At 37.8% G+C, this 15,320-nt stretch overlaps 1 protein-coding gene across 3 annotated transcripts in view; it reads right to left on the bottom strand.

Annotated features, from left to right (window-relative positions):
* Positions 1-15,320, bottom strand: part of dgkh (diacylglycerol kinase, eta) — a 482,906-nt gene that overhangs the window by 136,097 nt on the left and 331,489 nt on the right. For all 3 annotated transcript variants that reach the window (XM_028799661.2, XM_028799660.2, XM_028799662.2), the window contains 2 exons: positions 14,442-14,546; positions 13,561-13,693 (listed from right to left, as the gene is read on the bottom strand). In XM_028799661.2, the coding sequence (XP_028655494.1) occupies positions 13,561-13,693; positions 14,442-14,546 (238 nt within the window). The remainder of the gene's footprint in view (positions 1-13,560; positions 13,694-14,441; positions 14,547-15,320) is intronic.

The raw sequence follows: 15,320 nt of genomic DNA, 5'->3' as shown, positions 1-15,320 counted from the left end.
GTAATAAACATACCATACTTTTGGAATGGACTGTGTTTTACATATTGTTAAGTGGTCTTTAAGCTCAATAAAACTTATTTTCAAAAATGAAAGTGATTAAAGTGGCAAGAAAATAAAAAATATGGTATTGAACCACAATTAGCAAATAAAGCTTGAAAGCTTGCTGTTGATAAATAATTAGCAGAAACAGGATATACTGTACACAGTATTCATTACAGCAGCTGTTGCTTTGATTATTATGAATGTAATTCTATAAGGCTTAGGTTTTCCTCTACACTACTGTATAAACTATATGTTTATTTAAGATTTAAACCACCACTTGCTAACAAATGACAACGTATTATTAAAAATAGAATGTTTACTGAAAAGCCTTTCCCATTTCATATTTGGTATATTTATTAGTTCTTAGTTTATCTCTAAAATTACTGTTTGATTGTAGTCTTCCTTCTTCATTCCTTTTCAGATATTATTATTTGGTTAATTTTTTAATGATAACTTTTGTAAGCTGTGAAACTTTAACAAATATTTCATTTCTTCATTTACTTTTTCTGCTTTCAGGATATGTTTATTATGTTCATTACATTCAGGCTTTTTATTTTACTTTGACAATTGAATTCTGATAGTGTTTTTCTGAGCTGTCATAGCAGTTATATCTGTTCCTTTGTTGAAAGAATAGCTTCGGCCTATACATCCTTTTATATTACTTTTAGTTAACCATAAAGTAAAATAATTTTGTTTGAAGCTAGTCAACCTGGCTAATTCGACATTCACAAGTCTAGACAAGAATGGAACATTATTAGAAACCTTATTGACACTGACTTCTGAGTCCTATAAAAAAGTCAGGTGGGGGGAAAAAACAAATCAGCTTTTCTTACAAACACTATTTAAGAAAAAACATATCAGGTACAAGCTAATAACTAAACCTTTGGAGGTTTACCTAACACCATTTTGGAGGAAAATTAATTTTGAAGCATTAAGTAAAAAAAAATACATGAGATGTCATATGATTTACATACAGTGCATACGGAACGTATTCACAGCGCATCACTTTTTCCACATTTTGTTATGTTACAGCCTTATTCCAAAATGGATTAAATTCATTTTTTTCCTCAGAATTCTACACACAACACCCCATAATGACAACGTGAAAAAAGTTTACTTGAGATTTTTGCAAATTTATTAAAAATAAAAAAATTGAGAAAACACATGTACATAAGTATTCACAGCCTTTGCCGTGACGCTCAAAATTGAGCTCAGGTGCATCCTGTTTCCCCTGATCATCCTTGAGATGTTTCTGCAGCTTAATTGGAGTCCACCTGTGGTAAATTCAGTTGATTGGACATGATTTGGAAAGGCACACACCTGTCTATATAAGTTCCCACAGTTGACAGTTCATGTCAGAGCACAAACCAAGCATGAAGTCAAAGGAATTGTCTGTAGACCTCCGAAACAGGATTGTCTCGAGGCACAAATCTGGGGAAGGTTACAGAAAAATTTCTGCTGTTTTGAAGGTCCCAATGAGCACAGTGGCCTCCATCATCCGTAAGCGGAAGAAGTTCGAAACCACCAGGACTCTTCCTAGAGCTGGCCGGCCATCTAAACTGAGCAATCGGGGAAGAAGGGCCTTAGTCAGGGAGATGACCAAGAACCCGATGGTCACTCTGTCAGAGCTCCAGAGGTCCTCTGTGGGGAGAGGAGAACCTTCCAGAAGGACAACCATCTCTGCAGCAATCCACCAATCAGTAGAGTGGCCAGACGAAAGCCACTCCTTAGTAAAAGGCACATGGCAGCCCGCCTGGAGTTTGCCAAAAGGCACCTGAAGGACTCTCAGACCATGAGAAAGAAAATTCTCTGGTCTGATGAGACAAAGATTGAACTGTTTGGTGTGAATGCCAGGCGTCATGTTTGGAGGAAACCAGGCACCGCTCATCACCAGGCCAATACCATCCATACAGTGAAGCATGGTGGTGGCAGCATCATGCTGTGGGGATGTTTTTCAGCGGCAGGGACTGGGAGACTAGTCAGGATAAAGGGAAAGATGACTGCAGCAATGTACAGAGACATCCTGGATGAAAACCTGCTCCAGAGCGCTCTTGACCTCAGACTGGGGCGACAGTTCATCTTTCAGCAGGACAACGACCCTAAGCACACAGCCAAGATATGAAAGGAGTGGCTTCAGGACAACTCTGTGAATGTCCTTGAGTGGCCCAGCCAGAGCCCAGACTTGAATCCGACTGAACATCTCTGGAGAGATCTTAAAATGGCTGTGCACCGATGCTTCCCATCCAACCTGATGGAGCTTGAGAGGTGCTGCAAAGAGGAATGGGCGAAACTGACCAAGGATAGGTGTGCCAAGCTTGTGGCATCATATTCAAAAAGACTTGAGGCTGTAATTGCTGCCAAAGGTGCATCGACAAAGTACTGAGCAAAGGCTGTGAATACTTATGTACATGTGATTTCTCAGTTTTTTTATTTTTAATAAATTTGCAAAAACCTCAAGTAAACTTTTTTCACATTGTCATTATGGGGTGTTGTGTGTAGAATTCTGAGGAAAAAAATGAATTAAATCCATTTTGGAATAAGGTTGTAACATAACAAAATGTGGAAAAAGTGATGCGCTGTGAATACTTTCCGGATGCACTGTATGAACCATTTTTAAGTTATTGTATGAATAAAGCCGACTAACAGCTACAGTCATGCGTAACAGTATTAAAACCAGCACAGGAATACAAAATAACAATTTCTAAGAAAGCATGAATAATTTACTATCATAAAAAAATTACAAGTTACAGTACACCAAAATATCAAAAACAATTTAATTACCAACCCTGCAACTTGTACAGTAATTGTGCAAAACTCATAATATATCCTTAACAATATTTTATATATCAATTAATTGAATGCATATGAATAAACATAAACCTACTCGGTAAAGCAATTGAAATGATAGGAATGAACCATCACAATTGAAATTTGAAAAAATAAAGTGAATCCTCAGAGATACAACCAGGCACCAGATTCTTTTAATCAGGTTTTTTTTTTTTTGTTTTTTTTTTAAAGCTATCACAGATTGAAACCCTTGGAAACTTTAAATCTTCTCACATATAAAACAAATATTCATTTAAAACAGTAACCTTCAAATACAAAAAGGCATTAGTTTATACAGTTTAGTCAGTTTACTAGAGCAGACTTCTTGAACCAACAGATGATATATAGAAACTCCTCAAATACTTCTGCCTGTTATGTTGAAAGTGGTCTTTTGTGCAGAACATACTAAGAAGTTAACGTACTAAACAATATCTATGAACATTTAAAATAATTATCAGCCTTCCTATATATCATATATTACATATTATCAAAATTTTATTTAACTTCCTACAAAAGATAATTAATTTCTATGTAGACACTGAAATCTTACAAATAAATTTAAATCAAGGAATTTCACATTAACAACTCAATCATCAGCTTGTAGTGACTTACAACTACACAAGGGGAAAAATACTGTTTTCATTCCTGCTGAGTGCTGACATATAGTGTTGATGAACAGATCTCTGTTTTTCATTTTGTACAATATGTTCAATGTGTTGACATTACTTGTCTCTGTAAGAAAAGTTTTACTAATCCTTTGCAAATATTCAAAAATCAAAATATGAGACAACAGAATAAAAAACAGTTGTGTGAGGCTATATCATTTTTTAAAGCTCTGTGTTCACAATTAGCATTGCACCCTGAAAGCTATGTAAGGGATTTTAATGTGCAGACATGTTGAGTGAACGATTAATATTTCAATAGCTAAGTTTCAATCCAGTTTTTTTCCAACTTTTTGTTATCGACAAACAGAATATACGTAAAAAAAAATGTGCGAAATTTGCTGTCTCCAGCCTGTTTCCATCCAACTGGCTTTTTATTGATAAAATGGTGTGCGTGATGACGTCATCCCCCCCCAAAACGAACTGTCGCATAAGTTTTGTTGTATCGCGAAAAAAATCTGCCCTTGAGCCGTTTCCATACATAATTTTGTGTATGTCGCAAATTATCTACCTTTTGTTTTCCACGTTACACCCCCTCCACTAAACAAAGAAACAAAGAAATGGAGAGATTATTCAGACAGTTTTTTGAAATTTGCCAGCTTACTGTTATTTCAGTTTCACAAATAATTGGAATTGTACATAATATCCGAAGACGACAGCAGAATGAAGCAGTTGCTTGTCTGATAGCCCTAGAGCTCGAAGAAAGTACCCCAGTGCGACGAAACCCACGGGTATTGGAGAAACGACGGAATAAGACCTTCTGGGAGGAGGTGGTGGAGAGACACTTCACAGAAAATCTCTGGCTGCAACATTTTAGAATGACATGGCCGACATTTGAGATGTTTTGTGGATTCATCAGTCCTGATGTTGCGCCCATCACAGGTTGCCACCGACCACCGGTTCCAACCTAAAAGCGGATTGCTATCGCCCTTTACAAGCTGGCAACCTGCGCCGAGTATAGAGTAGTTGGAGAAACTTTCAGGGTTAGTAAAACTACCGTCCATCGATGTGTATATGCTGTGTGCACCGCTATTAAAGAAAAAATAATGCGGCGTTATATCAGACTTCTGACTGTAGCGGAGGCCAATGAAATTGCATACCGCAATTCCTTGGTGCATCTTGTGCCACAGATTTACGGTGCGCTGGATGGCACGCATGTGCCTATTCTTCCCCCGACGGAAGGCTACCGCGATTACATTAATCACAAAGGGTGGCCATCTATTGTTCTCCAGGCCCTTGTTGATGACAGGTGCATGATACGAGACATTTGCGTTGGCACTCCTGGAAGTGCCCATGATGCAGCTGTGTTTGCAGCATCGGATCTGTACAGGTGAGCCTACCTTTCAACATCCCTTCTCAGTGCGATAACAACTGAATTAGTACTGTAACCTGCTTCCCTTAAGGTTTTTAATTAAAACTGAAATTTGAATTAATACAAAATAACGACGTTTAATCAAAAAAAAACTCTCTTCATCAGACCATGCGAACCGCTCCGCCATTCTCGTTTTGATTGCACGTGATGAAAATGTGACACATTTATTTGCGTTTTAGCCCTTTTTTCCGACAAAAAGTGTTTTTGCGACATCTGAAGTATCGATATGGAATTTATGCGCTAAAGTTAAACGGAAAAATATTATGTCGACATGTACAACATTTTATCGATAATTAGCATTTCCATCAGCTATATCGGTAAAAAAATTTGAAGCGCTAAAAATTTTTTCGCAAAAACTCCTTGGATGGAAACCTGGCTACTGAAACGATCATGTACACTTAGCAAGTAATGTGTAATTGATCAGACATCATTAATATTGATATCTAATATTAATATTATGATAAAAAAGTGAAACCTGTTCCAATGCCATGCAATATAATTTCTAATTAATGCTATAGTCTAAGCTGGCTGATTTCAATGAGGAAAAAGACCTAACCTAGTAGTAAATTAAAACTTTAGTACTTTTAGAAATTGAAAAAGCCAGATGAATAAAGGCTTTAAAAGGTACAATAGTAAGGTAGATGCAATATTATAAGATTTAAATTTATAATGGCAAAAGACTTTAAGGCACCTCTCTACACAGAAGAAGAAGTAGGGAAGTTCAACTTAGTATGTTTTTACCATTAGCCAACCAGATGGTGCAAAGGTTATCATTCAGAAGTCATCTTTATGTGTTCCGAGTGTCTATACTTACATGATTTGTCATGAAGAATTTTGATAGTAAATTTTATTTTTGTAGAATTTTATAATGTCTAAGAATCATACTAATGTTAGTTAGTAATCCCTGGCTTTTTTGTATGATCTATATAAATGAGATCTAGTTTCTGGAGTATTTTACATGTGTTCAATTTAAAATTTATTTCATAGCAGATAATACAATATTTGATTAGATATTTTGTAACATCTGATAATATCATTTGTATTTTTGTGGGACAGCCTTTTAAGGCACTTTTTCAGTAATTAGTACGCTTGAAAAGACAGGGTAAAAGAATGAAGGAGAGTAAGTTAAGAGGAAATTTACACCAGACACTATTATTAGATAAAGCTAACTACTACTAGGAAGCACAACATTTGCCTTCAGAAAATCCTGAACTGATGAAGGATTGATTTAAATTCAACACAGTATTAGAAACAGACACACAATAATCCTGCAAACCTCATCCCAAAGATGCTGTATTGGACTGAGAGCTAGGGGCTGTACAAGGTTTTTGTGGAATTATTCTGGTGGAAATATCCATTTAAAAAAGGGTACAATTTGGCCATAATACAATAATCACAATCAGCAGCCACTCTGTGGCCTTCAAATATTGGTTGTTTTATATTAAGAGCTTGATGTGCATTATGAAAATATTTCTCCAAACCATTATACTACCATGACCAACCTATACCAATAACAATAGGAAAAAAATAGACATTGTGATTCTTCACACCAAATGGGATTTTCCAGTTTTACATTTTATTTACAGTAGATTGAGCAAGTCTGACCTTCCCCTGTAACCTATCCCAGTGAAATTGTGTATTTTTTTCTTCTTCTAGTCACACCATAATGTAGACTCTGAAGTGTGAGAAAACCCACACCATGGAATCACCATAACTGTTACCAAAAATAAAAACACTGTCAAACTTGTCCAATTCATGTATAAAGTTTGGTCATATAACAAACCTCTTGATGCTGTCTGAACTCTTCAGTATACTAAGTTACAGTCATATGACTGGCTCTTTAAAGAAGCAGGCTGCTTGAATTAACAAATTGGTGTACTTAATAAAGAATCCAGAGTGTATATAACAGCTCAAAATATAAAACTGTATGAAGCTCAACTTGACTTGTCTTTTGAATTGTTGTAGCTTTGTTTCTTTAAGATTTCTAAAATTGTAAACACACAATAAACACTGAGTAAGATGCTCAGCATAGTAAACCCCACAGACCAAGTAATTTCATTATCATACTTTTAAGTATGATAATATTGCCATACCCTTCCCAGTAGGACATCTTGAAGGTGAAACCCTTGAGTCACAGCACCCACCCAGTCAATCGAGAGGATGTTTTGGGATGGTTAAATATTCAGGTCAGGAAACTATGGTCAGGGTATACCTCATACTCGACACCCCTTCAGGAAATGATGCCATTTTTTCACTGTCCACACCACTATTCATCTAGGCTCCATGCAGACTTCATGGTGCAACAGAAATCACTCTCTCCAATCCATTCTTCCTCTGAGATAAAATGGCCCCAAGGGCGAGGTCTCTGGCATCAGTGTGGGGTCTGGCTGAGCCATGATGGGTGGGGATTGAAGAGCCATATTAAGTTGGTCTACAGCATTTTGGCACTCAACAGTCCACTTCCAGGGCACATCATTTCCCTTTAGGTATTTAAGAGGGACAGCTTGATGAGCTAGGTAAGGAATGAACCAATCACCAATCCAAGGAACTGCTGCAGGCTCTTGAGGTCTAAAGGTGTGGGGTAGTTCTGTATAGCCCAAGTTTTTTCTGGGTCCACTTCAACACTCTTTGCTGACACTACGTACCCCAACAAATGAATTTGGGATTGAACAATTTGACATTTCTTCACATTCACCATGAGCTGAGCTGAGCCAAGCTATAGTATAATTAAAGCTGCAGTGGAAGGTCAACTCTCTTGTTTCTGAATGAAATCTCACTAGGCACAGATGGCACAGCAAATGAAGCAGTAAATTGAAATCCTTAACTTTTAATCCTGTTGTCATTAAAAAAAACTAAGGGCAACTCTGGTCTGTACCACAAACTGAGAGGGACGGCTCTGAGGGCAGATGAGGATGCATTTGTTAGAGAAATCTGTGAGTAAGTGATACACCATCTATGGTCTAGTGACCCATGTCCTGCTTACAGAGGAATTGAAGCATTACGCACATCCGAATCTTTTCCTTGGAGAGTTGTGGTCAGGGAGGGTAATGCAACAGTCTTTGCAGATGATGCTGCAATTATGACCTGCTGGGCTGGAAAAGCTGATCCTCTGGCTAACTATGTTGGACATCTCTGGGTCCACGGTTCTTCAGGCTGATCCTCCTATTAGCTGTGAACCACCCAGTCTCAATGAGATTGCACAGGCGGTGAACCAGCTGAAGGTAAGGTAGGCTCCAGGATTCTGTGGTATCCGGGGTGAACTTCTCCAGGCTGGTGGTAAGGCTGTCCTCTTTGCATTGCAAGCAATGTTTGCTTCCATTTTGGAGACGGGAAATCATCCCGACTGACTGGAAAACAGGACCTGTCATCCCTATCTGGAAAGGGAAGGTTGATTGCCTGGATTGCGGCAACTACAGGGGTATAACACTCCTTTCGGTGCTGGGTATGGTCTTTGCTACGGTCATCCTCAGTAGGATCTGTGATCACTTGCTCACCTACCAGCGATCAGAACAGTCTGGTTTTATGCCTAAGACGTCTCCTGTCGACTGTATCCTGGCACAGAGGGTTCTCATTGAGCACAAACGTGAATATTGTCAGAGTGTCTTTGCAGCCTTTTTTGATTTTTGAAAAGCGTTCGACTCAGTTGATCGAGCTGTCCAGTGGGACATCCTGAGATTTCATGGGATCCCCCAAAGTTGTTGGATATCATGTCCGGCCAGTACACTGGTACTGAGAGTGGAGGCAGAACCTCTGTGTTTTTCCCAGTTGATTCTAGGGTGTGTTCTTGTTCTAACTCTTTAATGCTTGCATAGACTGGGTGTTGGGCAGGGTCATGGGGTCCAGCAGCTGTGGAGCATCTGTTGGTGGAAGAAAGATTCACTAATCTTGACTTTGCCGACAATGCTCAGATTTTCACATAGTCAATTCTGATTGGGGTTCTTGAGAGACTGAGCGAGGAGTCTGATTGTCTGGGCTTGTGAGTGTCCTGGATAAAAACCAAGATCCAGACCTTTAATGACCTTTTCAGCACAGCCATCGGCAGTGTGTCCATCTGCGGAGACAATGTCGACCTTCTTGTGAGGTTTAGTTACCATTCGGCAGCAACATTCATGTCTCTAGTAACTCTTCCTATGAAGTCAGTAGACGGATTCGGAGAGCATGGGGTGTCATGAGTTCGCTGGAACAGTGTGTGGGGTGCTCCTGATATCCTTGCAAAAGGACAAATGTTCATGTCTTTAGAGTACTGGTGCTTCCTGTTTTGATATATGGTTGTGAGACATGGACGCTATCCAGTGACAAAGACTGGACTCCTGTGGTACTATGTCTCTTTGGAGAATCCTTGGGTACTGCTGGTTTGACTTTGGCTCAAACGAGCGATTGCTCACAGAGTCCCGAATGAGGCATGTTGCCTGCATTGTGAGGAAGCGTCAGTTACAGCACTGCAGAGGCGCAATTCCTCGAGGGTGATTCAGCTCACAGGATCCTCATTGTTGAGGACTCAAGCAGCTGGACCAGGCCAAGGAGATGGGATGCCCACATAACTCCTGGCTGCGGCAGATAGATGGTCATTTCCAGGGGTGAGGACTGGACCACGTGTCTGCCTGGGGGTGGCCAACCGGGATCACGAGCTGTTTTGTCATGTGGTGGGTGTGGCAACGTGCTGTACCAGTGCATGCTCCCCAACCTGACCTGACCTTAGATTCAGTTTGCTCAAATTGTACTCAACAATGGACTGATTGTCTGATTAGTCATTTACTCAGTTTACTAAATGATACTTATTTCTTATCATCTAATTCTTTAAGAAAATATAATCTTGTTACGTGCTACAGTAACCTTAATGAAAGGATTTAAAAGCATACTTCAATTTATTGCTTTTTACTCTTAAACTTGTTTTTGTCTCTTCGTTCAAATAATATTTGGCAATCACAATTCATAAACCATCCACATGTCAAAATCTCAGATGGATCAGTGGGTCAGAAACTTTATCTCCCACTCATTTACAAACTAAGGGAAACACTACCACTTAAGTTCAAGGAATTTTGAATTGGCCAAATGGCTACCTAATAAATACTGTTAATTACTTTTCAGCCAATAAACAGTGCTGTAACCAACAAATATCATCTAATCAAGAAAATGTCAAACACTTTCTTAAGAAAAAAAAAACAACAACAACAAATTACTGAAATGAGATTAAAATAAAACAAACTGCATTGTTCTGTACCATATTACCTTCTCTAGTACCAGATCCTTCTCTTGATTAGTCTCTGGACAATTTCATGCTAGGCAGCATCCCGAGGGCTGACACACCTTATTCTAATGATTTCTAGGTGGTTCTTAGACTTGTCAGAGAGGCTATTAAGAGGCTTAACAGACCACATCCACAATGAAGATCCGGTACTAGTGATGAATGGATAAACAAATTGACTACTGCTGTCAATTAAAAAAAAAAAAACAAGCAAGAGTAATTTATTCTACCATAAAAATTATTTAAAATTCAAAAGGAAAAAGGAAAGTGATAAGCATACTTTCCACTTTTTGTACCATAAAGAAATATACCGGATTAAAGAATAAAACTGCTTGCAACCACAAGAAAAAATAACTAAAATGAAAGTACAAAATGAAAAATGTAAAATATAAGTACAAAATTAATTGCAATTATCGAAAAACTGCATAAAGAAAACACCTAAAATGTATACAGGATTTTTGTTATAAATATGACCTAGGAATCAGATAAATTACTAAGCAGATGCTATTTTAAGAGGTGGTGCTCAGTATGATGAAGAAGTGATTTATGAGTGGTGAATATAAGTGACTGAGCAATACATATCCTTTGGCCCATATTCCTTAAGAAAAAACAGCAATCCTGGCAATAAATATAACTACAGTTAATGAGCTTAAATGACCTATGTAAAAAAGAATCAAGTCATTACTAGGTAGAAATGATATTGTTGTGAGAGCTTTCAAAAGTTTACATTCTATCTGGAATATTTGACTATTACAAATAAAATTATAGTAATACATGTATACACTCCATGCCAAAAAAAAAATCTGTTGAATGTACAATAAGCAATTCACGATCAATATTCTAGCCTAACTAATGTTTAAGTCTCGTATAGAGTGTAAAACTAGATAATATATGCAAAAGGAGAAAATGAACACAAACTATTTAAACCCAGTACTGATGGAAAGTTATAAAGTTGTTCAAGATATTGAAGGATGAGTCATACAAATACATGCTATAGAGAAATTTAGAAGAATTCAGTAAGAAATGCCTACTTGAGGATGCTCAGTGTTATCAGTAAATCAGATCAAACCAGCATGTGTAAGGAAAAGACTGCATTATATTTGTAACCTGACCAAACAGGCTTGTACTGTGATTAAAGCTGCTGTCTCTTATAGTTCTAAGTTCAAATATTGGCCTAGGAACTGTCTTTAAAGAGTTTACAGGAAAGCATAAAGAGGAAGACATTAGCGAAAAAGAATTGGGATAACCAGAAAGGTGACAAAAAGAGACAGGTGTACAAAGAGATGTGGCAAAAGGTGAAGAAATAAGTGGCAAAGGCTAAGGAAAAAGCATATGCCAAGAAATATGAGAAGCTGGACACAAAGGAAGGAGAAAAGCAATTTTACTGATTGGCCAAACAGGGGGATAGAGAGGGGAAGGACGTGCTGCAGGTCAGGGTGATAAAGAGATGCAGATGGAAATGTACTGACAAGCAGGTAAATTGTGTTGAAAAGAAGGAAGGAGTACTTTGAAGGACTTATGAACATTGAAAATAAGAGAGAGTGTAGTCTGGATGAAGTGGAGATAGTAAAGGAAGAAGTACCTGGAATTAGCAAGGCTGAAGTGAGAGAAGCTATGAAGAGGATGAAAAATAAAAAAGCAGTTGGCTTGACAATCTACCAGTGGACGCATGGAGATGTTTAGGGGACAAGGCAATAGAGTTTCTAACTAGATTTTTTAACATAATCTTGAAAAGTGAAAAGATGCCTAAGGAATGGAGAAGAATTATATTAGTACCAGTTTTCAAGAATAAGGGAGATGGGCAGAGCTGCAGTAACTTCAGGGGAATACAGTTTATCAGCCACACCATGAAGATATGGGAAAGAGTGATCAATGCTAGGCTGAAAGGAGAGGTAACGATCTGCGAGCAGCTTTATGGTTTCCTGCCAGGAAAGAGTGCTACAGATGTGATGTTTGCTTTAAGGGTGTTGACGGAGAAGTACAGAGAAGGTCAGAAAGAATTGCATTACGTGTTTGTGGACTTGGAGAAAGCATATGACAGAGTGCCAAGAGAGAAGTTATGGTACTGTATGAAGAAATCGTGAGTATCAGAAAAGTATGTGAGGGTAGTACAGGATATGAATGAGGTCTGTATGACTGCAGTGAGGTGTGTGGTTGGAGTGACAGCCTTGTTCAAGGTAAGAGTGGAATTACATCAAGGATCGGCCGTGAGCCTTTTCCTGTTTGCAATGGTGACAGACAGGTTGACAGATGAGGTAAGACAGGAGTCTCCATGGACTATGATGTTTGCAGATGACATTGTGATATGTAGTGAGAGTAGACAGCAGGTTGAGGAGAACCTGGAGAGGTGGAGGTATGCACTGGAGAGAAGGGGAATGAGAGCCACTAGGAGTAAGATAAAGTACATGTGCGCAAATGAGAGGGAAGTTGATAGAACAGTACGACTGCAAAGAGCAAAGATGGTGAAGGTAGACAAATTTAAATACTTGAGTTCAAAAGTCCACAGCAACTGGTGCAACAAAGAGATGAAGAAGAGAGTGCAGGCCGGGTAGACTGGGTGGAGAAGTGGACAGGAGTTATTTGTGATAGAAGAGTAACTGCAAGAGTGAAAGGGAAGGTCTATAAAATGGTATTGAGACCAGCTACGCTTTATGGTTTGGAGACAGTGGCACTGATGAATAGAGTTGAAGATACTATGATTTTCACTCCATGTACGGAAGGCAGACAGGATTAGAAATGAGTATATTAGAGGGGCAATACAGGTACAACAATATGGTGACCAAGTGAGTGAGGCTAGATTAAGTTGGTTTTGGTACATGCATATATCGGGAAAAGAATGTTGAAGATGGAACTACAAGGCAATAGGAAAAGAGGAACGTCAAAGAGGAGGTTTATGGATGTGGTGAAGAAGGACATGAAGGCAGTGGATGTGGCAGAAAATGATGTTAAAGACAGGGATAGACGGAGACACATGATCTGTTGTAGCAACCTTTAAAATGGAGCACCGGAATGAAGAAGTCTTGTGCTATGAAATATTTTCCTTGTTTACTTTGCAAAAAGCTGTAATAATGCTGAATCTTAGAGCTATTGTAAAATATAAATTGATTGTTGTGGTGTATTACTCCAGCCAAATGAATAAATATATCTTTGAAGTAACATAACAAAATGCTATAGGGTAAAAGAGTATTAGCCAAATCAAATCCTGTTTTTTTAATGAATTATACTACTCGGGGGGGGAAAATAAACAAATAAATATAGAGGACAACTCCTTAACTAGCATATAAAAAAGAGCAAAGCTTTATATGGAATGTTCTTCACTTGTTTTCACACACCCTCAAACTTAGCCACAGCACACAGTTTCAAGCACAGTGTCTAATTTCATACTATAAAAGGAGAATGAGCAACTGTCTTACCTTCACAAGACAGGCCGTGGGAGGTCACCCCAGAAAGACTGTCCCGACAGACATTGCAGAAGGTAGGACGAGCGTGAGAGCAGGCATACCAGTTGTGCATCCCTGAGAAATGTTCCACATTAAATTGTGCCGTCTAGTAAAGGAGAAGACAGATAGATTGGCAGAACAGAAACATAACTAAATCTAAGAGGACTTGAATTTGAATCCTAAAGCATCACATGTAAGAACAGTCACAAGGTCATTCTGTTTCATCTGCTGACTTAGTCTTATTGACATATATTAATTTTGTATGGTTTACCTATAAATATTAAAAATAAATCTCTTTAAACCACTGAGGTATGTTTACCTGTATCTGTACATACAGAATCATATTTTAACAAAAACATGTTAATATTAAGAAATATTTTCAAAATTTTATTTTATGTCTTTTTTTTATTAAACAGGATATTATAAGTACTCTGCTGATGCAAATTACATGTGCAAATACTGACTACATCTAACTAATGTATTTTTTCAAAGACAATCTGTACATTTTAGTAACAAACATTTACAGTATAGACACAGCCTTCTTTGTGCACATCAGAATATAAACAATAAGCAAGCAATTTAGTTTATGGTGGTAGTTATGCAATAGAACCTCCTACATATAGTTACTCAAATGAATGCCAATGAATGCTAGAAAGCCTAAAACAACTTGTCTATAATTCAAAAAGTTTTCAAATTTAAAAACAATTTATATTCAAATAACTTCTGACAACATTAACTGGCTACAAGTAAACTTAAACAGTAACCAATAATTACCATAAACCTATAACTGTGTGACAATGACCATAAAAAAAATGTACAGGAAAGACAAATATCTCACAAAATAAAACTCTTACTTCATAGTGCTCTCTGGATTGTACAGATTTTAATGAGCTGATCCAATCCTCCATTTCCTTTCTGTTTTCAGCACAAAGAATCAGCCTTCTGAATGGAGTAATTATCTGCATAAGAAACAGAACAAATACCGCATTAAGACAATATGAACAGCATAAATGCTGACAGGGATATACTAGCATTTAAGAAAGCAATTGTACACTGTAATATCTGTCTCTCTCTCGACTGTAATGGCTTGAGGTTGCTGCAGAATGATGTGGACTTGTTTTGTAACAAGAATTGCTTTTACCAATTCTCTAGGAAGACCGGATCCTCATTATTTATTGATTCAAATCTTTTTCAGTCTCCTACTCTCATTCCAGCCATTTTTGCACCAGCTGCAAAAGTAATTAGCTAATGTCTATTATGCATATTATTAAACTTTTACATATGCCTGCTTCTAAAAAAACAAATAAATAAATGATTACAAAAGATTCACTGAATGTCTAGTTGAGAGCTATGCCTTTTTGGCTGTAAAAATGCACATGTGACAAAATAAGACAAATATATCTGTTGAGTGCACCATATTTGTAAATTACAGGGTTCAAATTCCAGAGATACACTTTGAGAAGTACCTCACCTTCCTGTGTAGTAAGCTTGAGAACAGAAACCAATCAAACCTGTTGCACTGTTTTGTGTACAGTGCTTCAGCATAATGTTCTAAATCAGTGGTTTTCAACATTCAGTCCTCAGGGCCGAATGTGGCTGCCAACCAGTTTCTCAATTAGTCCATCATTGCTGCCTTCTGCTAATCTCATTGATTAATTAGCAGACTCATTTTTAAATTTTATTTTGCATTTAAAAAGTGAAGCAGTGTCAGAGTTACAATAATAGGGAATTAA

The sequence above is a fragment of the Erpetoichthys calabaricus genome, chromosome 4 (assembly GCF_900747795.2).
Source record: "Erpetoichthys calabaricus chromosome 4, fErpCal1.3, whole genome shotgun sequence".
Classification (NCBI taxonomy): domain Eukaryota; kingdom Metazoa; phylum Chordata; class Cladistia; order Polypteriformes; family Polypteridae; genus Erpetoichthys; species Erpetoichthys calabaricus.
This window is presented reverse-complemented; position numbering and strand designations above follow the sequence as displayed.